General features: G+C 36.3%; 1 protein-coding gene across 7 annotated transcripts in view; it reads left to right on the top strand.

Moving 5' to 3' along the window:
• TASP1 (taspase 1) overlaps window positions 1-15,376 on the top strand; it is a 50,496-nt gene extending 35,120 nt beyond the window's left edge. For 4 of the 7 annotated variants that reach the window (XM_026710382.2, XM_026710381.2, XM_087919271.1 and 1 more), the window contains exons 12-14: window positions 6,359-6,469; window positions 7,169-7,242; window positions 14,512-15,376. In XM_026710382.2, the coding sequence (XP_026566167.1) occupies window positions 6,359-6,469; window positions 7,169-7,242; window positions 14,512-14,604 (278 nt within the window). In that variant the 3' untranslated portion in view covers window positions 14,605-15,376. Of the gene's footprint in view, window positions 1-6,358; window positions 6,470-7,168; window positions 7,243-11,751; window positions 12,477-14,511 lie in introns of those variants that run through there. The other 3 variants (XM_087919269.1, XM_087919273.1, XM_087919272.1) reach the window with 3 other exon arrangements.
• The last annotated feature ends 11,638 nt before the right edge of the window (window positions 15,377-27,014 follow it).

Below are 27,014 nucleotides of genomic sequence, written 5' to 3'. Positions count from 1 at the left end.
AAATTCTACTGTAATCCACTGCTTTGCAACTCATTCCTTCATTTAGAAGTCAACTTACATTTTTCATTTTTGGAATATGGTTGCTGCCTGTGATAATGTCATGCAAAATTAAATATAGGCCATTGATTTCTGTACATCACAAGATGGCTTGCTTTGTATGAAGAAAATTCCTTACAATTCCCTTTATACACCCAAAGCAGTTCAGTTTTATTATAGACATTTTCTATAGGATTGAAGTTCATATGCTCAATAGACAATATAAATTAAGTCATACTTTTGTAGCAGTGTAAGTAAGCATGGGCATGACAGAGGGAGGCCTTCCTTGAGGCAAATTATTTCCATCCATTTTTAATTTTTTTAATTTTTAATTTATTTTAAAATGAAGTTTATTTAAGTTTCATATATTTAAAACATTTAAAAAGAAACAAACAAACATATAAACAAATAAATATATATATATATAAACAAATATGTGTATGTATGTATGTATGTGTGTGTGTGTGTGTACACACACACACACACACACACACACACACAAATATATATACATTTTGCAGCAGGTATTGAGCATTGGTTACATTTTTCTTTTCTTTTTTTTCTTTTACCCAATAACATTGACGTGATCTTCCTTGTTGCAATACCTTCCTCCAATTTTTTAAAATGCCCAGTAGTATATTTTTCCAAACTTTCAGCTCGTGCTAGAGCCCATCATCACAGAACTTCTCTCCCTCCAGAATATATACACTGGTCTGTTCTATGTATTGTATTTATATAGTTCCTGGTTGTGTGTAGCTTTTTTTATTCATTTGTTTGTTAATTAGGATGTTCATGGCTGGCTATTAAGTTATTAGTTGTTACTTCCTTGTATCGCTGCACTCTCAGCTCCTAAGAACCTAATAGGCTGGTGATAAATCAGCTATTGATTGACAAGGAACCCATTTCCCAAGCTTCAGTAATTTCTGTGGTTATTTTGTCCCTGCTCGGCCAACAATAGTAGTACCGTAGCTATGAAATTGAATACATATCCTTGTTCATTGTAATGTGAGGCTATCACACTGTTTCTGTGTTGCTTACCCATGATCAAAGATAATGTTCATTCCTACTTTGTATGAAAACCTGGCAGTCATCATTCCGAGAAGGGTCTCTGCCTACAAATGCTTTCTTCTTAAATAGTAAGACACTTATACTTGTAGATTACCTGGAAGGTAGTGAAATGAAGGTGTGAAGCTTCAGATTCTTCAATTCACATTTGCTGAAGGTAAGTCAGTCAACCACTCAGAATCACAGGGCTGGTACACAAGTAGCAGCCAGATGTGTTTAAATGAATGAAAAATTCACTATAAAATCTAAATGTTACAAAAGGATTAAATTCTAAGGGCAGTGTTGGAAGAAAATGGAAGACTGAGGGATTGAACTGTATGTTTCACATTGTTTATATCAAAGTCTTAGAAAATTACTCGAATTAGTATAGGAGAGATGAAAAATCTAAGCATACAAAGGAGCTTTTAATACAATATATATTCATACATAGACATCTGTTATCTTATTCAGTGTCAGAATAAGCAGGGTTATGCAAAGTGCAGAAAAAGAAGTAGTAAACAAACAAAAGGCAATAGATAAAAGGAAATGGAACTAAATCTTGTTTACATCAACGTTATTCATATATTTTTCCATAATTTTCTATCCTTGTCAATTATTCCTGCTTTTACCACGGTTGACATATCAATTCATCCATTTTTAAAAAAAAAAAACTTTTTGAAAATCTCATTACCTCTATAATCATAACCATGACTTTCTCAGTCTTCCTTTCCCTTATATGTTTTGCAGTTTGATTATTTTACATTCTCTTAATATGAACACAATCGAAATCAGTATTTTTTTTATTGTTGTGCACTGAATGCACTTTTGGTTTTGGTTCACAATATCTGTTCATTCTTGATAATACAATGTATCTAAATTCCCTATTCCCATTGCATTCAGCTTACTTTAACATTTATCCTGATACACCATTTTCATTTCTGTACAACAAAGTGGGCTACACAATACTCTTACTTTTCACCCAATATTTATTCTACATGATAGACTGCATACTGTTTTTCGAACAGCATTGAAATGCCTTAGCATTTCTCATATTTTCATGTACAGGTTTGTACAGTAACACTGAGATACTGTACATCATTGCTTTACCCTATTCAGCATTGAATCATTCCCAAAATATTAAATTTACTGTCACTTGCTTCACTTCCATTTTCTGTAAAAAGTTTGTAAAAAAGCAAGTATTCTGTAAAAAGAGGGAACAGTTTTCTAGGCGGAGGAGCTAAGAGCAATCAAAAGGTATAATATGAGTGTGTGAATTATTTTATCTAAATATACTTGTTCTAATAATCTAAAATCTATGAAATATCAGTTCTCATCTGTAATCTCTATTTTATCCACCATCAGTAGTAATTGATTTATTGGTCTATAGTTAAAGTAATTGAAGAGACATAATTCAAAAGATACAACAGTGCCTTTTTAGTGTGCTGGATTATAGAAGTGGTAAACAGTTAAAGCAACTGAAATGCTTAAAAAGATTGTTTTATGCATAACATCGTTCAGTATTAATGTTTTTAAAGACGTGCCAACTGATCCAAAAAAGCCTATATCTATTGCACGGGATTTTGTTAAGAGCTGTCAGATCTCAAAATCAACACCACATTTTGCAAAAGTACACCTACATAGTAATGCAAAAATGCTGGGCATATTCTAATTTTTACTGATAAGAGTAGTTGCTTGAACTGCAATTTATAGTGTAAATTTTACATCTCTGACAAATAACCATGAATAAAGTAGGTTAGTAGCCTGCTCGTAACACTATGACTTTTGTTTTCTTTATCATCAGAGTTTTATCTATCTCTCATCTACTTATTATCACAACATAACACTTCCCAGAGTGGCACATAAATATTCCTTCTTACTTGGGAATACCTGAGTGGGTATTCAGAATTTGATTTAAAAGTGCATGAAAGACCACCCTAGTAGCCGCTGTGTTTTCTTCCATTTTATTTTTATAGCTAATAGATCATTTGACTTAAGTAATGGTTGGATTAGAAGTGGAATACATGAATTATGCTGCTTTTGTGTAGGTTACCTTTGGTTTAATAAAGATAAAAGATGGAATACACAACTGTGATGTAGAATGAAAATAGTGTTCTGTAAACATAAGTATCTTTTCAGACAGAACAGAGGATTTTATACCTCATCTATTCCTTTCAAATTCAGCCAAGTTTTGTGGAATGCAAGCTTCTCAGTAAATGTTTATTCTATTTGCAGGCTGATTTGGGAGCCTAACCATTGAAATGTGCGTAGTACTTTAGAACTGCATGTAAAGTATTTTCAAACTTTTAAAAACCTCAGCTATTTTTCTTTAATAATGCATACATTTTTGATAATCTCTTGCATATGAATTAAGAGTGGAATATTCGGACAATGAAAAAAAATACTCATACGTCAGGTTTCTTGTTAATAGATTTCCATATGCCTAGATTAGAAGCTTTGAAAAGGTGAAGTACTATAGAGTTCAGAGGTAGATACATTTTATATATTTATATATATTCAGCTTTCGGGTAAGCGTTTACTCTTGATGGTTACTGGACTAGTCTTTGCAGATTGCTATGTGGAACTAAACTTTGCAATCTTCTGGTTTATAGCTTGATGCCTTAACCACTGTGCCAAACTGGCTGTCAAAGATTGTGTCTTTACTTATGTAAATACTAAATATCTAAACAACATTACTATGGCAATCTGAGTGTCTTTGTTTCATAGGTGTAATAGTTTATAGTGCAATCCAGAAATGTTTAGTAGCTTAACTTCCAAAATAGTGTTTATAACCTCCTTAGACCAGAGTCTACATCTATTGCATTCCTATTGTTTGCGGGGAAGAGAGAATGAGATTATTTCCAAAAACAGTTCATTGGTTATTTCTAAAATTGATGTCAGGTCATCTTTTCGTACCAACAGCTTGTTTGATGACCACTTGAAGTTATGGCAACACTGAACAAATGGCCTCTAAATTATGGCCAATATAGCACTCCAGGAATCATGTGATGAAAATTCAGGGTCTTGGAAGCCCTTTCATCAAATAGAGGTCTGGGGGATGGCACTGGCAGCTGACTGAGAGGGCTAAAGGCCTCAAGCCTCTACTTCAGTGCTAGCACCATTGGCGCTGCCATCACCACTATGGCCTGATGATCACAGAATGGCCAAATGAACACAAATGGAGGTGGGGAGATAGACAGGTGGGAGTTCAAAAGAAGGTAGCCTTTCAATTTTGAGGCTCGGGACTAGGGGGTACCAAGCCAAGAATGACTTGGATTGGGATGGGACCTTGCCTAATGACCAATTGGGGATTTCTGTCAGTAAGAAGGCAATCAAGTGACATTGTGCTTTTCAATCCCGTCGTTTAGCAATGGAGATTCCTGTTCCAATTACCTTTGTTACTTAAAGACTACCTGTATATGTATTTCTGCAGAGGATCAGAAATAAAATATCATTGGGTAATAGTTATAGCTTACTATACTCAGTTCATAAGCTACTTAAGTACAGATTGTGGGGAAAGAATTGTCCAGTAGGCCTTTGAGGAAACCTAGCTGTTCTGAAATGTATGGGACTTTTTGCAAATGTAGATGAAATAATTAACTTACAACTTTTGAAATGTTTAAATGCTACTTTTACTAGAAACTGAGTATATTTGAAAAACTAGGTTAACAAAATACTTTTGAGTTGCTGCTAAGTTTCACTAAACTCCATAGAATATCACTGTTGTTTTGTCCTCATTCTCTCATGTTCTGCTATGGCCTTCTGGTAGCCTCTTTTCCCGGTCTCTTAATGCACATTTTACGGTTGTAAAATGATGAAATATTTCCTTGCTTAGCAGCACATTATGAAAGTCAAATGTTTAGCACATCCTTCTGTTGTTTTAAGTAAATAACATCAAACAGACTGTTTTGTTTGTGTAGCAAAGAAAAAAAATACATCACTGATACTACAGTATAAAAAAGTACTTACATTACAGTGATTAAAGCAAATTAAACATAAGGAGGAAAACAAACACAAGAAAAATACAATTTCAACACAAGATGAATTCTAGACCATATTGAAATATATTGCCTATTTCAAAACTATAAGTACAACCTGACAAAAATGTATAGTTAGTTAGCAATAATTTCATTGTTGCAGTTATCTGATATAAAAGAAAACATTCTGTGAGTTAAAGGGCATTTTTCAATTTAACCACTGCAGGTAAAATTAGCTGATGGAGTTGAAGTTGGTTGTAATTTAAAAGTGTCATTAAAATCAGTGGAATATATATAGTCTTTCACTATTGTTGGTTGATATGCAGGCAATAAATATTTAACAAATGTGACATGAAAGACTCTCTGCCCTTAACCAACTTGTTACATTTGCATTTAATCTTGTGCATCCATAAAAGTCTTTCCACGTTTTAAAATATATGATATTAATTTGAAACTGAACCAAAAAGAAAAAGTGGTATGCATAAGTTTTAGTTGGCTAATTTAAAATTAATTACAACTTCTGGTGTAGCACCTTTTAAAAGTATGTTTCAAATTTGAAAGCAACATTTGTGAAGCAGTTGTGTTTTGCTCATTTTCCAGTGTTTCAAAGGGATTTCTCAGCATAATGGACAGGGACATTACAAATAGCAGTAGCTTTGGGCAGCTTTCTTTGAAGTTCGCATTGTAGGCCCAGTATATTATGGCAGATTGTTTAATTTCAGATGAATTGTCCTTTTTGTGGTATAGTAGCTATCATCTTCACAAGATCATAATTTTTGAAAGTAGTTGAAATTCTTCACTTTAAATGTTTGTGTGATCCATCATCCTTTAGTACATCTGGACAGGAGAAGCTCACTTTTTTGATACTATCAAATTATACTGATTTATTATACTTATTATATACTTATATTTATTATACTGATTATACTAACTGGCAGTATTTGATTCATACCTTTGAAATAGGTAAATTAAACACACGGAGGAAAACAAAAGACAAAATATTGCTATGATATTTTTTATCAGAACATTGTTATGACAAGATGAATTTTAGGCCATATTGAAATATCTTGCCTGCCTTAGAACTACAGCATAACATAAAGGTATGGTTAGTTAGTTTGCAGTTATCTGATATAAACAAAATATTCAGTGAGTGGAAGGGAATCTTTAAGTTTGATCCATAGCAGCTGAAGTAAGGCAGGTGGTTATATTTCTTACATTTTATGCATTTATGGGAGACAGCCAGCATCCATTAAAAAAAAGATTAATCTTCTATGATTTTTCCCTTGCCTCCCAATTCTCCATAGGTTCACCTTTTTTAGCCAGTGAAGATGGTGTTCTGGGTGGAGTGATAGTTCTCCGCTCTTGTAGATGTTCTGCAGAGCCCAACTCTTCACAGGATAAGCAATCTCTATTAGGTAAGTACGAGAAGTGAGCATCAAATAAGTTATCCAGTTATCATTAAATGTAATAATTAGATTACACCTCTGTGACTTGAAAAACCAAAATAAAAACAGGGCAGAATTTAATTAAATACACCAGTCAATGGACTATTAACTTCTTTTCTGAAGAAATTTTACTACATTTAATTACATCTAGGTTTCTGAAATAGGTATAGAGGTTCAGCTACAATTATGAAATTGCCTGGGGAAGACTGTAATTGTGAGTCACGTTTCTAAGATAAAAATCATTCCCTCTTTCTTTATAGGGGAGAAATAAAAGGAGGGACAGCCTGATGATTTTGAGCAATTTCTCATTAAAAAAAAGGAGCCATGAGATCTTTTACTTCCAGCAAATAAGGACTTGCCCTCCCTCCCTCCTAGATGCGAATGCAGACAAGCAGAAACATTTCCTCACTGTCTAATGGCACAGGGAAGGAAAAACACCTTTGTTGTTTCTAGCATTCAAGCACTGGAACAAGGAACTCGAGGAGGTTTTCATTAGCCAATAGGCCAGTTTACATATTTCTCTCTCTAATAAATTTGTTGCCTTTCAAACAACCATCCAGTTTTATTTCAAAGAAGAGGTTCTTGCTTCTTATTTTTCAGCACTTTGTTGGGAAAATAGACAGGATACTTCAGTTAGTAAATAAACACTTTTTTTTTTCCTCCTCATAGTAGAGTTCCTGTGGAGTCATACAACAGAAAGCATGTGTGTGGGATATATGTCAGCACAGGATGGCAAAGCTAAGGTAAGCCACAAAAAGTAACGTGAAAACTAGTTGCCACTTAAAAATGAATTCCTTCCTTTATTCAACAGGCTGGTTTTAAGTTATTCCTATACCAAAGTAAAAATAAAGTAGCCGAAGAAAAGTTAATTCCATTGTTTAATTTGTCATGTGGCTTCCCATGGCCACAAAAACTCTTGTGCAACTCAGGTAGCATGGCCAGACTATGGTTTATGTCTGTGAGGTGCCAAGTGGCTCATGCTGTTTATCCTCTCTTTCATGGTTGTGCCCACAGAACACTCCAAGTTGCCAAACCATGATGTTTGAACTGGCCTGTTTTCGATAGCATAATTGAAATAGCTAGAATAAACAAATGGAAAATGAACAGCTAAAAAGCTTACGTTAAAAGGATTCTGCAGAAAACGTCTTTTTTTTTTTTTGCCTTTACTACTTGCTCCAGTTCAAACTGCTCCAGAACTTTGACCACAAACTATGCTTTGCATGAGAGGGAGGAAATGCTATCAAAAGTTAGATGCATAGCTGAGGTGAAATTGAGGTCATGAAGTTTTAATGAGCTGGATGACAGTGGATTGGTGGAGAAAAAAAAATTAGACTTGCTTTCAGAATGGCTAAGAAAAATAAACTTGTCCACTGAATGGCCCATTAATCAGGCCATTGTGGCCAGGTTCCTTACAAGCATGGGGTATACAATATGTGGCTTCCAGATGTTGCCAACCACAACTCCCATCAGTCTCAGCATAACTAATACTGTGGCTGCTGAAGATGTAGTTCAGCATCATCGGATTGTGGGCATGCCTAAAGCACAATCTGGTATTTTGTAAGCTGATATTTAAATTACTGAAGCTGCAAACTAGAATCATTTCAGTTTCCAATGGTTCAGTTTGGTCATCTTGTTTGTTTGTACTATTGTACTACAATACGGTAGGTGGTCCTCAGCTTATGACTGCAATTGAGTCCAAAATTTCTGCTTGTGACATAGTTGTTAAGTGAGATTTTCCCCATTTTACAACCTTTCTTGGCACCGTTGCTAAATGTATTACTGTAGTTGTTAAGGTGAATCTGGCTTCCCCCATTGACTTTGTTTGTCAGAAAGTCACCAAAGGTGACATGACCCTGGATACTGCAGATAAATGGGAGTCAGTTGACAAGCGTCTGAATTTTGATCACATGACTGTGGGAATGCTACAATGGTCATAAGTGTGAAAAAGTCACTTTATTCAGTGCTGTTGTAAATTTAAATGGTCACCAAACAAACCGATATAAATCGACGACTACCTGTATAGAGCTTCTCATGCAGGCACCTGCCACTTTTGGTATTCTTAGCTGGGGTTTTTAAAATAATTTCTCAGACACTCAGAAAACAGAGTTTGCATTTCACATTCTCCCCATTATGATTTCCTTCAGTATTTAATGATATAACATCTTTATTTTAAAAACCCCGTTAACTTCAGAGCATCTTAGGTATTTACATGCTGTGAAAGAAAAGCATTAATATTTTACTGTCACAGAACTAAATTAAATATTAGAAGTCCTGCAATCCCCCTAAAGTTTGTGTTCTACTTGTATCTGTTTTGATGATGCTCACTGCGTGACCTAAATGCTAAAAAAGACTAATAGCTCAGGGTTATGCTCAGAGATCTTTTATTTTCTTACTTGTGGAGCTTTCATTGGACATCTGGTGTGCATTGTTTTCATACTGCTGGCAAATTCTCCAGCTGGCCAAATTGATTGGGCTGAAAGATGCAGCTGCTCTTCTTGGTTCACTTTTAAATTATGTTTGTGACCTTCCCTCAGCAGTGTTAATCCCTCTCTCTCCTCTTTCTTTGAACCCATGGTTGCAAATGTTTTCTTGAAACACAAATGCTATGCTTGGTCCCTACGAAGATCAACAAACAAGGTGCTCTTGGAGAAGGTAGAATTCTGTGATCTTGGAAGGTGTGAAAACTTAGTAATAACAAGGAAGGTTCAACTTACCCTGTACTATTTTAAAAACCCTGAACAAAAACACAAAGTGAATACATCAAGATAAAACAGAAGCATTAGGCCACCTGCCCTAATAATGCTCAATCGTTTTTAGAACATTAATTCCCATTGCAACTAAAACATAACTGTGAAACAGACAATGAACCTATATTTTTCATCGTTCCATATTTCGTGTGTGATTTATATTTGAATAAACTTTCCTACTGAAATAGGAACCTATTTGATTCTACCATCCATATATGTGGTACATCTATTGTACTTTTTAACACCTCTCAAGTTTCTTAGACAACTACTAGCTGGACTCCTGACAATTTACAGATGGAATTTTTATTTTTAAAGTGATATTTAGTTATTGTACCAACATGTCATGGGAGTATTAGCCAAGCTAATGTTTCTTCGATATATTTTAGAAGAATGCATATTTCATTCTGGAACTGACTGGGGAATTTTAGGAGAAAAATCTAGTAAGTTTTGTATGTGTCAATTAACAAATTGTACTTCACGTATCTATTGATTTTTCTTTTTCTTGAATGCTTACTATACTGTCACTTTATTTTCAAGTACCTGCTTTCTTTATCTTTGACTAACCACCATAGTTGGCAGTTTCTCCCTTGACAATAATTGTTTTCCAGGAAAGTGTAAGAGAACACAACATCAAGAGTTGCTTGATTTATAAATGGTTCACAATCATGGTTTCACTTAAAATAATAACTCACAGAGTTTGTAAGTGTAACTATTGTATCTTTTCCATCAACCATATTTAGGCAGTCTTAAAATACACTTTTGAGGAGGAAGATGGGAAATAGCTGGTTGGAAGGAAAGAATTTATTTGCTTGTAGAAATGTTATTTTGGGCCACAGTTCAATTTAACTCATTTGTACCATTCTGTCTTTCAATGTGATGCTTCCTAAAATTAGCAGTGTGTTTCTTTGAAACCATATTGAAAAAGCAATGTAGAAAAATCTGTATTCAGATCTTCTTAGAGATTATAGAGAGACTTAAGTGAGTACTTGAGGGAAGACTTTGTAGTATAATTTCATTGTGGGTTTATGTATGGGTGGTAGGAATGGAAGTACTTATTATTGTGGGGTACACACTCTTTTGTTTCTCAAATGCTGTACATGGTTGCCAGAAGGAAAATCGCTCATCGTAATGGAGCTAACTCAGTTTTATCTCTGCTTTAATGCTTTCTTGGAGTTTCAGTCTTAACTGCATTTATTCAGTAATGGCTTCACTAATTCTAATGGTGTTTATTTCTAGATGTGTATTGTTTATAACTTATACTTTGTGCTTCAACTGTAAACCTTGTTTAGTCAAAGATGAGATAAATTTCTAAAATCCATGTTAACAACATCATATTCCCCTTGGATTTTTATATTTGGTTTTCCAAAACTGATACTCTCTAGAATTTTAAGTTCTAAACTAATTAGAGTCTAATTTTTGAGTGTTTAGTTACTAAAACTGGTGGGTTTCTAAATGTAATTGCCAATTTTAAACATATTTCTTATTTTTTGAGATAATGCCACAAATCCTGAATCTGTCCTTAGATTTTGCTAGTTTTATGTCACGAAATGTATATATTTTTCCATTCTTCAAAACAATTTTAATATTAGACTGTTGAAAAAATTCAAATTCAAATAAGGACAACTTTATATGCCACTGTGTTTGCAGTGGGGAGCTGTGTATTCCTACAAAGAACTGAAGATCATCCAAACATGTGAGAACATGTCCATGAAAAGAAGAACAATAATGTAAGCGCCAAAGCTAGAGGTGGACAAAATGTCCACTTCCACTAAGAGCCCTACGGCCCAGTGTTCCAGTAATGTTTAATCATCAACTTTTTGCTGATTAGAATCATCATAGGGTTTGGAAACTAAACCCTATGAGGAAGGTTAAAGGATTTAGTTATAGTTAGTCGAGAGAAAGGGTAATTGAAATACAATAGCAGTCTTCAAATATCAAAAGATCCACACAGGAGTGGATTGAGAATTTTTGCCTTAGATAGCAGGGTTAGAAAAAGTTAAAAATTCAGGGGAGGAGGTTCAGATTAGATATCAGGAGAAATGTCCTGATCACACAAACTGTCAGCTATTGTAGCAGGTTCCTCAGGATGTGTTATGTTCCCCTTCACTAGAGAGCTTCAGAAAGAGCCTGGATGGTGGTCTGTCAGACGTGCTATGGTGAGAAGGGTGCTTTGTAAAGTCTCTTCCTACTCTAGAACTTTGTGAAAAAGGAAATGTTTCAATGACAACAATGCACAGATCATTCATTCTGGAAGTTTTATACCTGAGATTGGCTTTATGAGTACTCTCTAACATTAACAGTTTAGTTTTGGTAGTTTATTATTGAAGGGCATTTGTATTATCCAAATATTCCGAAATATTTTCTTCAATGTTCTTTGAATGCCTTAAGTGCAAGATGTTCTAAAGTACTTTCATTTGCTGATGTTTATGGCTAATGCCCCATTGTGACTACACTACAGTTAAAAAGCTAACCACCCAAAGTCTTTGTTTTTCTGCCTGTTTGCAGGTAACATAGTGCCTCATCTTTCAGCAATTCATTGGCACTGGTGTACATGGATACGTGTTGTACTTCTGCTAAAGTCAGCCAAAACACTTGTCTGTCATGAAGTAGTAAACATATTTTTAAATGTGCAGAATACATGGTTTACATTTCTACCATATGTCAAGTTGCACTGTATTGTGTAACTTTTTTGTCCAGTGCTTACTTTGATAAAGCTTGCATTCTTTTACCATATTGTTATAGCTTAGAAAAATAGACATTTAAAGTAAAAATTTATATAAAATTCCACCCCACTCATATCTGTATTTATAATTCTATAACAATATTGCTTACAACAAATAGTGTTGTGTATGTGTGATCAGCTTTTTTTCAATTAGCTATATATAATATTACACAGTTCATTTGTAACATGCTGACTCTAAACCACTTTAAAGAGGCCTGTAAAGCACTGTGAAGTGGTATATAAGTCTAATGTCTATTGCTATTTAACAATCATTGTTCAATTCTAAAACTTTAACATTCTGTATTAATGAATAGGAAGTACAGTTCAGAACCTTAAATTTATCCTTTTGATTTCAAATCATGTATGTTCCTTATTTATTTGCTAACTTTGTATTTAAAATGAACCTTTAAAATGATTGCAATTTATAATTGCACACAAATTTACAAAAGGCATAATAAGTAAATGTAATGAAATAAGCAAAAGGCAGACAATAAAAACATTAACCTCTAAAGACCCGCTGAATTTTTTTTTTTACACATCTTTAGGAAGCAGAGAAAGTTGGTTCTAGAGAGAACGCATTCCTCAGCTTGCAGCTAACGGGATGGAAGGGGGCCTGTTTTTATACATAGTACATGACATCTAGTAGCAGGAGCAACGTTTGCTCTTTAGGGCAGAAGGACACTCTAGAGATGTTAATGTCTGATAGATCATACTAGAAAACCATTGCTTTTGTAGGTTAATACAACTTATACTACAAAGCTATAGTAACAAAATCAAAAAGCCTAACTGTACTTCCAGCCCTTCTTTCATTCAAATTCATATGAACCAGGAAGCGACCTGTCCAAAATGTTTAATCATATTGCCTTCTTGCCTGAGACTCAGGCTGCTTTTATCTGGCCATTGCTCAGATAATGGCTCTTCCTCCTGTCCCTCGTGCCATTCCCTCTATGGTGGTGCCTCAGGTAATCGTTTAGGTTTGTAAAGTTTTAACATTTTAAATTGCACTTAAAAGCCTCTCACAGCCAGTGCTGATATTTTGGTGCAGCTATTTTGGTCACCCTGCAATCTCATAGTCTCGCTCCTATATTTTTCACCAATTGCAAGTTCTGGATACTTTTCAGGAATAGCCCATAGAGAATGCATTGCAGCACTCAAGACAGAAAACAGCTTGGTCATGGGTAACTGCTATGCAATCAGACCAGCTCAGGAATGGTTATATTTTGTATGCCAGGTACAGTTATGCTCCTTGTCATAATTCCTTTGCTATCTATCAAGTTAGGGGCTGAGGATCAAATTGCATTCCTTGGCTGTGGTCCTCTTTTTGCAGGGGAAAATGCAAACCTATCCAGAACAAGCTGAACTCCAATCCTTTAACCTAGTTTCCTATTGACCAAAGGAATCTTTTATTCTGTTTGGATTACATTTCATCTTATTTTCCCTCATCCAATCCACCACTGAATTTAGGCATTGTTAAAAAGTATTCAATATTGCTCCAGAATTAGATGGCACTGACTTCAAAACTTAGAGAGTCAAGTTGGAATTTTAATGGGACTTTGTAAGCCAGTGACCTAGTTGCTAAAGAACAGTCACCCAGCATCAGTTTCTTGACACTACTTCTGATATCAGGACTGAAACCATTGGAAAATTCTTAAAGGAACATACTTCAGAAGAATTGTCAAACCGTGAATGATTGGCAAACTCAGAAAACTAGTACCATTTGGATTTCTGGACCGGTCTTGTTTTGCTAGTAGAGAGATGTAGCAGAAGAATTCTCCTGCACAACTTATATCTAGTGTAATTAAGGTGGCGTTATGATGACTATCCCATGCTTCCCCCATCCCTTGAATTCAAGAGGCACTTCCATAATGACCTTGTTCTCCCTTAACTATCAGGGTGCCTTCTGTGTATCTCAGTGGTGGGATTCAAATTTGTTACTACCGGTTCTATGGGCGTGGCTTGGTGGGCATGGCAGGGGAAGGTTACTGTACAATCCCCATTCCCTCCCCACCCCACTAACCTGCTTTCCAGCTCCATTCTCCTGTGCAGGGCAACAAAAGAAGACCCAGCCAATCAGATGGGACTCGATGGGAGGCAGATAATAGATGGGGGCGGGGCCAGTCAGAGGTGATATTTGCCGGTTCTCCAAACTACTCAAAATTTCCGCTACTGGTTCTCCAGATTTGGTCAGAACCTGCTGAATACCACCTCTGGTCTATCTCCTTTTAGGCATTCCATCACCGTGATATCAGAAGCTGGTTTGTATTTACTACAACAGGCAAAGATGGTCTTGCCGGTTCATTTATCAATAGAAGTCACTCATTAGGTGACCCAATCCCCTATTCCTCCAAATAATTGCCCTTCAAGTGCATCTAGAATTGTAAGGCAGCCTCATCTCAGCCACTTTTGAGTAGAATAGTGGAAGTTACATTGCATATTTTAAAATGTTGGCTTATTCTTTGATTCTTGTTAATCAGTATTTTTGTTTTTTGTTTTGGTCCACCTTTACTTCTTAAGCTCTCAAATTCTCACATATTTCTTTACAGACTCACATTTCCAGGCTTCCACATGGAGCTGTGGCAGGACAGTCGGTAGCAATTGAAGGAGGAGTTTGTCGACTGGAAAGCCCAGTGAACTGAACCACTATGTAATGGGTCAGCACAAATGCTATTTGTATAATAAGATCCTTTGTGTTTTAAGAGAGAATGAGATTTCTATTATTTTATATACTTTTATTGCAACCACATGCACTCCGACTTGAAACAAGTGCTGCTGTAGCTTTAGATTCTAAAATTTTGTTTGAATGTATACGGGAGCACATCTCCCAGGAGAAAAGAAATTCGGTTCTCACTTGCGTGAAATGTTTTAATGTTAGAAAAGATTTTATGAGTTACTTGATCAGTCTGTAAGATAATAACATCCTGAAATTGCCAGAAAGAAATGGTTTTAAAAAATAGAAGGTATGCTGATCACAAATGTTATATTGGGAACATACAGAGTGAGTTGAAATAAATAAGTGTCAGAATGTATTCAATACTATTTGATAGTCTCAGGATGGTTCTATGATTGCTTATGCATACCCTGGTTTTCCAATGGGATATAATAATTTCTTTCTAGCAAAGAGGGATTGATTCCAATGAAACAGGGCAGGGTTACAGCCAGACTTTTTATGTTCAGTTTTTCAGTTGTGGTACTTATTTTGGTTTAAATGTTACCTAGCTTAAAGTGTTTATGTATTATGAAAGGCTCTGTAAAGATAACGTACAGTCATGAAGTCTTTACTTTATGTATAACTGCATATTGGGATGTACATAAGAACAACATTTATTGAAAGAGTTAGCACTATTCTTTGGTTTAAATATATTTTGAGAGAATAATATAGAAATAAACTATTACTGGATAATGCAAAATGTATTAAAGTGGTGATGTAGAGGAACCTAATTCTAGCTTTCTTCTGTTCCTTAAATTCCAAAGTTAAAATAAATGGGTATGCATGTGTGCAATTAAATTTACATGTAATGTAAGTGGTGTTACAAGTGGCCTTTTAAATGATTTTATGCAGTCAGAATCTATGGATGGTCAATATTTTCATATGCTGTATGTTGTAAATATGGTTAGATTTTTTTTGACAATTGTTCAGATTTCTTTCGATATGTACTTGGGTGTAATGGCTGTAAGACAATCCCTTTTTTAAAAAAAAGTCTAGCAAATGAGCTATTTGAATAGTGTCAGAAGATTATATGGGCATTCTTTAGAAGTACTTGCTCAACAACCTGCAAATTATTCTTAAACATCTGCACTGTACTTGTCTTCTCTAGCTGAAGTGTCATCGATCAATTTAATATCGTAATTAGAAGAAAATACTGTTTACAACTATTTCTAGTTTCATGAAAAAGATGATCTCATGTCAATATCTTATTTGTTGATTTCTCGATGTTTTTTTTTAAGCAATACAATTCACTATGATCTCTAGTCATTTCCGCAGAGGCACAGATGGCTACGAACTGTTGCCACAAATAGCTGTCGTGAAATACAGTATATCCATAAATTCAACATTTTATCACTAGACTCATTTGAAAATGTATATTGCAGCTGTGTCACTCATTCTTTCAATCATTCATGCCTCAGAGGTAGTAGTTATTTATCGTTTGAGAAAAGCCAGTTTTGTGGGGGATGGGTGGGAAGATTTGATCTATTGGGTCTATTTTGATATTGATGAAAAAAGTAGCTACTTTTAACACACCCTTACATATATGTAGATGGCAGACAGGGAGAGAATTATATACTATGCTACTTAATGTACTATGCACATAGTTTGGACTTTCCTAATAGTAGCCCTTACCTCCAGACCAAAAACTATGATGCACACTGTATTTGTTTGATTCTTGCATCATGACTTTATCCCTTGCCCAATAACACATTATATGAAGACAACTCACCATGGGGAACCTGATCCAACCATAGGCTCTGACTTTGATGATAATATTTCTCCTCTAATAATGGCAAATAAAAAAAATATTCAGTATCATAAAAATATTGAAAATGTACATGTTGCTACCAGGATGGTATAGTCATCTGTTTTGAGCACTTTGCTATGTATGTCATTAAATTATACTTTTAACGTTGATATAATTTGATGTGTTTATAGAATCATGTAAATAGCCATGAAAAATGAATGGTTGTGTTATCAGAAAAAGTTACCAACTGTAGGTGGTAGGATCCTATCCCCCTCTGCTCATTAGTAAACAGATTATTTAGCATTGAACTAAAACGTTTGAAAAAAAGCAAGAAAGTTAAATCATTATAAAGATTGTAAAATTTCAATTTCTGCTAAAGAAGAAATGAAACTAGTAATTTTAGACCGCCTCCCCTTCAGAATGAATTTAGGTAAGGTAAGCCTAAAGAATAGTCCTGGTGCTATGATACATAAAACTTCAACTGGAAAATGAGTAAAATTACTGCTAGTATTGTTTTCTTAAGTTAAAGGGTCTAGGGGAATGGGACAACTTGCCACGGCCAACTCGCCATGGCCAACTTACTGCGGGACAACTCACTGCAGGACAACGTAACAATACTGTTTAATTATTTAAAATAAATAAAAAATAGTTTATGCCATTCACATTTCATTCTGTCCGTTTGCATCCTTTCTTTATTCTATTCTATTGCACCATTTTTGATATTAGAGTAACTCTTGTCCCGTGGCGAATTGGCCATGGCGAATTGTCATAGACCGCCCCGCCCCCCAGGGATTGTCTTTTAATTTTAATGATAGACATATCAAAGATGAATGAATTCCAACAGAAGGGAGTTATATAGTTTCTAATAGCATGTCATTGTTTTACTCTAAACAAATAACATGTGATTCAATGAAAAATTATACATAAACATTGAAATGCTAAAGGAATGACAATATATGAAGTTGCATGCAAATACACATTGTAAACTGTTGATCTAGGTTAATCAAACAATTGCATTGGTAGAGGCAGTGGACAGATCGGAGCTGTCGCGTTCTATTACTTTTTTTTTAACAAAAATATAATCATGCTATTTCATCTACCGTAAAAATGTATGTGAACGTTAAAAAAAGAAAACAATATGAAATTCTAAGGAAATCTCATGGAATATATATTAAAGTTTTTAAAATGTAAATGATGGATGATAGTGTTTTAAAATATGTTTGATATTTGTAACAGTGGGTATAATTTTGGGGGTGTTGATGCACAGAAAAAAGATGTTCTATTTTCGTGCGTGTTTTTGAGATTATATTATATAAATCTTCCCAACCAATGAATCTCACATGCCAAATGTTGTGCCCTGATGAAAATACCTAATATGGTAATGAAAAATTCATCTCGGAGAGTGTTAATAACAAAACAGACCAGTTCTGAATATTACCTATTATGTACTATCATTACATAGTTCTGGTAAACTTTTAAAGCAAAACAGTTATGTCATGTTACTCTAAAATACTGTGTTCTCCCCTGCATATAATTTGTAGCCTGGAATTCCATTAATATCACAAACATCTTATGCAATAGAATTATCAAGTTATCTAATCCAGCACATATCATATTAAGCCAATGCAATTTTAAAATTCCATTAAATCATAACATTTATTGACTTGATGTATGCCATTAGAATACAGTTTGATTAGCTGAAACTTGCTGAATTGTCATTTGCTGTAAATTCCGTCTAGCTGGAAGCTGAATTTCCATAGGGAGTTCTGGAAGTTGGAATTTCAGCACATCTGGAGGTTGGAGGAATTACATTTTAATTTTCACACCACCTTTTAAATGTTTGATCCAAGAAGTTAGCCTCAGTCTATCCCAGTTCAAAAGATATATCATTCTCACTTTTTGTCTGGACAAAAACAGTTTGCATTTTCGCTGGGGAAACCAATTATATTGGGATGGGGAGACAACAGGATCTGCTTACTTACACCCAGCCAGAGGAGAAATCAAGAAAATCATGCTGGCTCTAATGTCTGCTAGAGGAGGAAGGAATAAATAAATATAAAACTAAGAAAGGAACACACAGAAGAATTAAAATGTCAGTGTTCACAGCCCTTTAGAAAACTAACCTGTTTCTCCAATACGGCCTCTCCCAATAGGAAGTCCCAGCATGTTTTATAGGCATGAAATGAAATTAAGCCCCTCCCCCAAATTAAGGCCTATATTAAAACATGCGAAATGGGGGGGGGATGGCGGGGGGGCTTGCTGTTAGGAAGTACTTTTGTTGCACACCCGGATATGGTGCTGCCTGCGTTGACCCCGATACGAAGTGCCCCACCAATGCCGAGGTCAACATCCAAGCCGTCGCCGCCCGCCCGAAGATGCAAGGGGGGGGAATTAAGTCACCCCCGAAAAGATGGCCTAGCCATTTTTTCGGGGCTCAAAAAATAAGACCCGGCCTTATTATATGAGAAACACGGTAGTAGCCAACCTGAGGGGTGGTTCACTATGACCAAAGTATAATGACTATGAAAAGAAGGTGACCACAATGGAAGGGGAAACAACTGCAGTTGCTGAAAACAAAGGGGAGAGAGCCAATTGAATGAAGGCTAACCATTTACTACTGTATCTTTTGAAGAAAAGGTGTTCTCTCAGAATTATAATTAACTGGAGTATTTGACAAGGCCCTGGAGAGACAGCAAACGTGTATAATCTTCTTGACATCCACAACTGCTAAGAGCTCTGACAGTATACAATTAGCTCTGAAATGTTTTTGATATTTCAATGTTAAGATGTTTTGAAATGGTGTGCCGCACTCCTAAGAGAGTGTAGTTGTATACTTGTCACTTTAAAATGACACCTTGTCTTGATGCACAGTTTGTGGCATTCAGTGCATGACAAGTAAGAATTAAAACATAGAGGCTGATAGGTGACTCTGCAGTTGATCCATGGATTTAGAAGTGTCAAAAAAAAGTAATATTCCAAGGAGGTTTATAATCTGTGGAGCAGATATTGATGATCATGTGGATGCATTGCTAGTTATCAGTTGTGTTGATTAGCACCAGTGATAGATTGCTACCTCTAGACGTGCTTGGTTTGTAACTTCCAAAATTACCAGCCAGTGTGGCCATATTTTTAATCCATTAAATCTATGAGGATGGGCAGTTTGGCAAAAACTTCTTAGTTAAGGGGAAAACATTCTTCAAACTTGGGTCCCTTCCAGTATTCATTTTGTATTAACGAGAGCCATATTTTCATTTAGAAGCAGTTTTGCGTAGAAGTAAAAAGGTGGCGGGGGAGACAGTAACTACATACCAGATGATTCTACTCTGGCTAAAACCTAAAAAAATAAAGATTAATGGAATTGAGTGGGGGAAACAAATCTGTTTAAACACATTTGCCTGTCCTCAATTGAACTTTCCCCTTGAGAACATCATATTCCCTTAATGAGGATGGTTGCAGAAAGCTCACATCTGGAGTCATATATTTGAAAGACATTTTCCTCATTATTTCTTTATAAAAGCAGAGGCACCAACTTTAATATAATAAAATAAGCCAATTACAAATTTTCATCTCCTACGCAGGATCTTTTGTGTGCAGATATTAAAATTTAGCCAAATTGAAATACTGGCTTTACCTCTCTTTTTTTTCTGGAAAGCATTAGGTTTGACAAAATTAATTTAGTCTCAAACTGCACTTAACTACTACAATCTGTGTAGGATTGGAGGTCTGAATCATCCTGATTTTGTGGGCGGATTCAGTCAGTCACTAAATTTCAAGGCAAACACGTAACTTCTAATGAAGTTAAGTAAAAGCCGTCTAATTCTCCAGAATCTGCACAACATAAAACACAGGGGTCCCAAATATAGTTTAGTTTTGGTGTTGATGCCATCTAGAAATAGCAGTGTTTAGGATGTAAATTGCTCTCTTTAAGCTAAACATTGTTATATGGCCTCTTTTTGCTCTATCATCAGACTTGGCTAGCTGCAACAAGTTAAACTTAGTAGCAGTCCCCCTTTGCCCTTTCTAGGACATTGTTGAGTATGATCCTTGCATATTTTTTTACCCATTTTTTAATATTATTTAAAGATAGCACATACTTGCTGCCTGTGGGCTGGCAAACCTGTCTACTAAGTATGTGAAGAACATTCTCTCCAGACACGGAACACTGCAGAGAATTCCATTCTTCCAGATTACACCAATTCAGGCAGTTTTCTAGAAGCAATGACATTATATATGAACCATTGGAAGATTTATTTCTTAATCAGGAAGTAAATGATCTTTTTTAAGAGGAGCGTCAATTGTTCAGAATGATAATTTGGATTAATCCTTGAATTTCCCCTGACCTTGGTCCAGCACCTTAACCACTATACTATGCTGGTTTCCAATAAATTAAATAATAGTTTCTGGAAGTGTGTTTAATTTATTCAAATGTTTAGCATGCAGTCTTCCAAGATACATAAATTCATCTACATGTTTTAATTTTTCTCTTATCTAGATATAACATACAATTGTTCAGTCTATTTTCTGTATCAACTTGGGTACTTCTGATACAAGTAGTTTTATTTTCAGTGTCCTCATTTCATGATGCAATCCACTGCAAATCATACAGGCTCTTAACGGATGAAATAACTGATTACATATTAAGGTATATCCACTTTTATGTCTTTATGTCTTTAAGTACCTAAAAACCAAGGAGACATCATACACCATTCTACTTTAATGTTAACATTTCCTAAGCATTCCATTAGTTGGGTGTCAAACTGGCGGCCTGTGGGCCAGATGCATCAAGTGCAGGCCACGCCCACCCCAGCTCCGCGAAGGGGAAAAAATCATGAAACGTCATGTGACAGCAACATGATTCGGCGAGTTTGACATCTGTGTCATTAATCTTAAGATGTACCTTATTTCATTGTATACCAAGCATCAGGTTTAACAACTAGCCTAGCTGCAAATTTGCACAAAGCAATATAGAATTCATGTCTGTTTTTATCATAACGCTGTTTCTAAATCAAGTAACATGCAGTAAACTTTCTCATATTAATACATTTCTCGGAGAGCCAAAAGTTCACCTTTGATGCCTGCAGAAAGCAGTAAGTTTTATTAGTTTTCATTTTTCATTTTCTTTCCATGAGACTTCTGCAAACACTTTCTCAGGCAAATTTAATAAATCCCCCGGAAGTTTGTGTGTTCACTCTTCTTTTTCCCTATATATACATAATCACAGCATTTTCCCCATCTTTACGGACGGAAGTCTTCCCAAACAAATTACATGGCACTCCATGAGCAAACTACAATCAAATTTTAAAATTTCCCCAATTGTACCAGCTACATTGTCAGTGTTACAATTTTTCAGCTTTCTCCCAGCATTTATATTGTCTTTTTCATCAATGTCTTGGATGCTAACATTTATAATATTTACTTCAGCTCTGCTCTTGGACATATCACTATGATTCCATACGTGCCACTAGAATAGTCCTTCCAGCATTCCCTCTCTTAGTTTCACCCCAAATTATTACAAGTAATCCTCAAGCTACGTTCACTCATTCAGCTATTGTTCAAAGTTCAGAATCTCCCTTGTTGGTTTCCCACAAGCAAAGTCAGCAGGAAGGTTGTAAATTGCTCCATTAAATTGCTACCATTTTTTTTCTCTTGAGGAATTCTACTACAGAGTATGAGATTCCCAGGATCTCGTACTCTGCAGTACCCCTTGTTCACTGGTACTCTAGTACATGCCTACCCTCCATAGTGTGCACCTGTCCAAAATACCCCACCCACATATATTCCATAGTACCTGTCCACTCACAGCATCCCCACATCTACCCACAGTTCTTACCAGCTGGCCTGCACTTCCTGGTGTTCACCCACTCAATCTTAGGAATGAGATAATCGCAAACCATTTCGGAACTACCTTATATTGATCCATAAATCTATAGATAGAATCAGTCCTTGCTTAATGGCCAGTTGCTCAATCACCAAAGTTACGACCTGTCCTCAGAGTTACGATTACTGCACTACCCCATGCTCATTTGGGGGCTTGGCAACCAGTCACATTTATGACTGGTTGTCATGTCCCATGGTCACAAGAAGACAACAAAACAATGCCCATTGAATATGCTGAATTTGCCTAATAATGTGGTTTGTTTAACGATCGTATCATTTGCTAACAACCATAGTGACTTATTTAAAGGCCATCATAAAAACATTTGTAAAATTGAGTCAGGTCACATGGTGAGCAATTAAGTGACCACAGTGATTTATGAACAAAAATTGCAGGGTCAACTTTGATCATTATCAAGGACTACCTATAGATTATTGTTAATATTTTTTTATGGCTGGCTACTTTTAATTTATTAGGATTTTTTTTAAGTACACTGTTTTTACTTAATACTTTTCTTGGCACCTACTGCCCCCGTGAAGTGTCTTGACTACAAGTTAGTAAAATAAAACTCATCATTTCTATTATTTCATTAGGTCTGCAGGTAGCTACTTCTATAGATCCACTTTCAAAACAATATTTTTATTTTGGTTAAAACCATTCTGCATTCATTGACATTCTGCATTTTCATTGCTTCTTTTAATCTTTGCTGTTCTTTTCCTCCCCACCACATTCATAGCAACTACCCTTTTTTTTCTTTATGTAACTTACCCTGTAGCTTTGTCTTGTCCTAATTCTTTTTCAGCAATTATATTCTTATATCCCCTTCTCTTCATAATTTCACCATCAAACATCCTTTTTCATTAGTAACCACAAATTTATGTGCCCCTTTATATCATGCTTTTGCTTCAGAGGTGGTGGGTACGACGCTTTTAAGAAGAAATTGAACCACCACTTGTCTGAAATGATATAGGGCAGGGGTCTCCAACCTTGGGAACTTTAAGACTTGGGGACTTCAACTCCCAGAGTTCCTCAGCCAGCTTTGCTGGCTGAGGAACTCTGGGAGTTGAAGTCCCCAAGTCTTAAAGTTCCCAAGGTTGAAGATCCCTGATATAGGGTCTCCTGCTTGAGCAAGGGGTTGGGCTAGAAGACCTCTTAAGGTCCCTTCCAACTCTGTTATTCTGCTTGATTCTTAGGTGGCTTCCACATCATCTTTCCTTATGTGCACTTTCTACTTATTCTGTTGAGAGAATCTGTTTCAGTATCTTTTCCACTTTTACATACAGGATTTGTACTACCTCTTCACGCAGTTCTTAAGCTGTTTTGTTCTTATCCGTCTTGTTCTATTCATTTTTCTCCCCCAATTAACCCTTAGTGGCCTGTATAGTGGCCTGTACCACATTTGAGAATCTCCCATCACCGTTATATCCATGACTTTCTTTCAAGCTTTCATCGTAACATTACATTGCCTCATCAGGCGGGGAAGGTATGTTGTAAACCCTGTCAGTTAAATAACTTCGACTGCCATTGTGCCTGCCCTGTGAAATATCCAGAGGTGAGGCAGATTCCTGACTCCTCTGGCTGTCTGAAAAGAAGTCAGAACATGACTGCATGGCCGCGTGTGGGGATCCCAGAGGACCACGCAGTTGTGGGGCTGGCTAGGGCCTTGAAAAAGCCTTCCCTTCGCCTTTTAACTAATTTTCTTCCCGATTTAATTATATACCATTAAGCCGATGTCATCATGGACAGCCACCGTTTTGTCTGGTAATTAAGGCACTAAGCTAGAAATGAGACTGTTTTTAGGCATGAAAGCTAGCTTAATGACTTTGGGCTAGCCACACTGTCTCAACCCATGACGTTAGGCATGGGCGATAAGCCAGTCAGTCCATTCATATTGCAACCAATGAATCAACACTTGGTTAATTTGGGGGGGAAAAATAGACCCTTCACTAGAGTGGAGTAGAGTAGAGTAAAATTGATTCTTAATGACCATATAGATTTTCTCCATGATGATTGGGTCCTTCAGATCTTCTAACGTTGCACCCATCACCACTGTATTTGAGACTAATCTATCTTGTTGCTGATCATCCTCTTCTCTTTCTTCCCACCTTTCCAAGCATTAGAGTCTTTTCCAGAAAGCTAGGTATTTGTCTACTGTGTCTAAAGCAGGATCATTTGAGCCTGACCATTTGGGCCTCGAGTGAAAACTAGGTTCAATTATTTCATGATCGATTTGTTTTTGTTTTTTTCAATAGAAGTCTCAGCAGTTTTCTCCAATGTCAAACTTCAAAAGCATTAACATTCACTCTAATGCTTGCGTTTATTTTAATTTCACAAACCCACAGTGTACTTATTTTCCTTTCATTCATTCATTCCTTGTTTTACTATGTATTTCTTACATTCAGAGTCAATATGCCATGGTTATCAACAATCATTAATATCTAATTTCAATAGCCATTGTAGCTTTGCTCAATGTAACACCCAATAGTAAAACAAGAGTTCGGTGACCATTCTTGCTATGTTAAAGACACATTACCAGTCAACTTCAATTTCATTTTCACAAGCTCAGTGCCCAGTTTTACTCCTAATATACTTTTGCCATTCTAGGCAAGTAGAAACTTAAATCTAAAACCAGTTTGGTCGAGTGGTTAAGGCTAGAAACTAGAAGACTGGAGTTCTAGTCCCGCCTTAGCCATGAAAGCCAGACAGATGACCTTGGGCCAGTCACTTTCAGTCCATCTCACCTCATTGGGTTGTTGTGAGGAAAACGGGAGGACGGAGTATTAAATATGCTCACCATCTTTGATGATAATAAAGGCAGGATACTAAAATAGATAAAAGATTTTGCAAGCAACATGCTATTTCCTGCATCCTATCAATTAGAATAGCCATGCAGTATACTGGCAAACTTAAGAAACAAGGTGGATGAATTATTTTTATAAAAGGCACACCTTATTTCACAGCCAAAGTGGATTATTTCTTAATTATTAAAAAAAAAAACCTGGAAGGGCAGATGGTCATGGACTCCCACACTTTTTGTTTGGAGTAAAGCTTTAACAAGTACATATACTGGCCTTGTCCAATGCTCATTGGTGCAAACAAAGCCCTTTTCCTCAAAATATTAAAATCAACCTTTAAAATGTCCCATGTGGCAGGTTCAAAGGCTGCCCTCTGCAATCTGCATAGGAATGAAAACACAGCTGCTGGCAGTCCCAGTAAAAGTGGTTGTCGGGGTCATGGTATAGTTTAGCAGGGGAAAGATATGGACTGGTTTCAACTGGAATCAACAATCCTAGATAGGCAGGGTGGCGAAGCCAGCTGTTGACCTGGATTCTTTCCTTCATATTTTGTTTTTGGGGAGGGCTCCAAAGAACAAACAAAATATTTTTTTCCCCTTTGGGGAGGGCCCTGATGTCTTTTAGGGGAATTAGTTACAGGGATACTTTAACAATAGTTGGTTTGATCTGATTCACTTTAAATAATAATTAACCAAGCAAAATCAGCCACAGCCTCCAGTGAGTTTTCATCAATCCCTTAAATACTTTGACATTATCAGCCAATATGTAATTAGCAGCAATCTGGTAAACGTTGTCTTTTTGGCCATTGAAACATTTTCTCATACATTCTCTCTCCTGAAATTCCATGGTCCTGAAATAAAGACTTCTTGTGGATCAGTATTTAGCTGAGAGACCAAAAGTGGAAGCAGGTGAAGTTAAGAAATGGGTAGAAAGTAGTTAAGAAACAGTTTTGATAATGTCAGTAGTGTGGGTGGGTGGGTGTGTTCCAAATTACACCAAGCTGAGTGCTTTTGGCTCATTTGAACCCTTGCTAAAGGCACAAGGGCTAAAGGTGATGCCCAATGGCTTGTTTTGCTTATCCTTGTGCAAAGGAACATCTGGGGGAGGGCGGGTGAAAGCGGCTCCTGCGGATGAAGCTAAACCATGCACCTCTGGAATTCAGGAGCCATTCTAGAATGTAAGTTCTGCATTGAGATTGGAGCCACTTCTTGCTAGAAGACACACCTTGAAGGAGTGAGATGGTGCTTGGTAGAGGTGGGGGAATCAAATACCAGAAAGATGTGGCCATTATTAACATACAAGCAAATTTTAGGACAAGGGAGAGACCTTTTAAATTCTGCGTTAAGAATGCGTTTACCTTTCTGGATGATTTTTCAAATGACACTATTCTTTGCATACATATATAAAATCTGATTATATACAACTGTGTTCAGATAGAGAGGCCTGAACGCTGGGGAATTGTAGCAGGCTTGGATTAAACACCAGGTGTCTCCCTTCATTGTGCCACGTGGGTCGGAGCTTGCAGGATCAGAGAACAGTCAAGGAAAGATCTTTGTTGAAGCCATAGCAAGTCATGTGTGGAGGACAGATGACTGCCATCACCTCATGATCTTAATCATCTCCGGCTGGAAACGGTCATGCTTGACAGATCCTTCAGGCAAGATTTTTTTTTTTTTAAAAAAAAAATCCTGCTCCATGGCTTCATGTGTTTATACAAAAGCAAGATGCCTAAATGCAGGCAGCCTTCCTGTCCCCTTTTCAGTCTTTGGAAAGTCCTTTTGCAGGCAGCCATTCTTACCAAGTCTTTCAGCAGATGCTGAGATCAGAATGTTGGATTTCTACACTACAAAGTGATGCCCCTCCTTTCCCGGCAAAAGTCAGCCAGTGGGATAAAAGACCATTGAATGAATCCATTCATCTTC

Source organism: Pseudonaja textilis, chromosome 1, assembly GCF_049901715.1.
Source record: "Pseudonaja textilis isolate UNSWEBS1 chromosome 1, rPseTex1.2, whole genome shotgun sequence".
Taxonomy (NCBI): Eukaryota; Metazoa; Chordata; class Lepidosauria; order Squamata; family Elapidae; genus Pseudonaja; species Pseudonaja textilis.
Note: the sequence above shows the minus strand (reverse complement) of the source record. Positions and strands in the feature narration are given on the sequence as shown.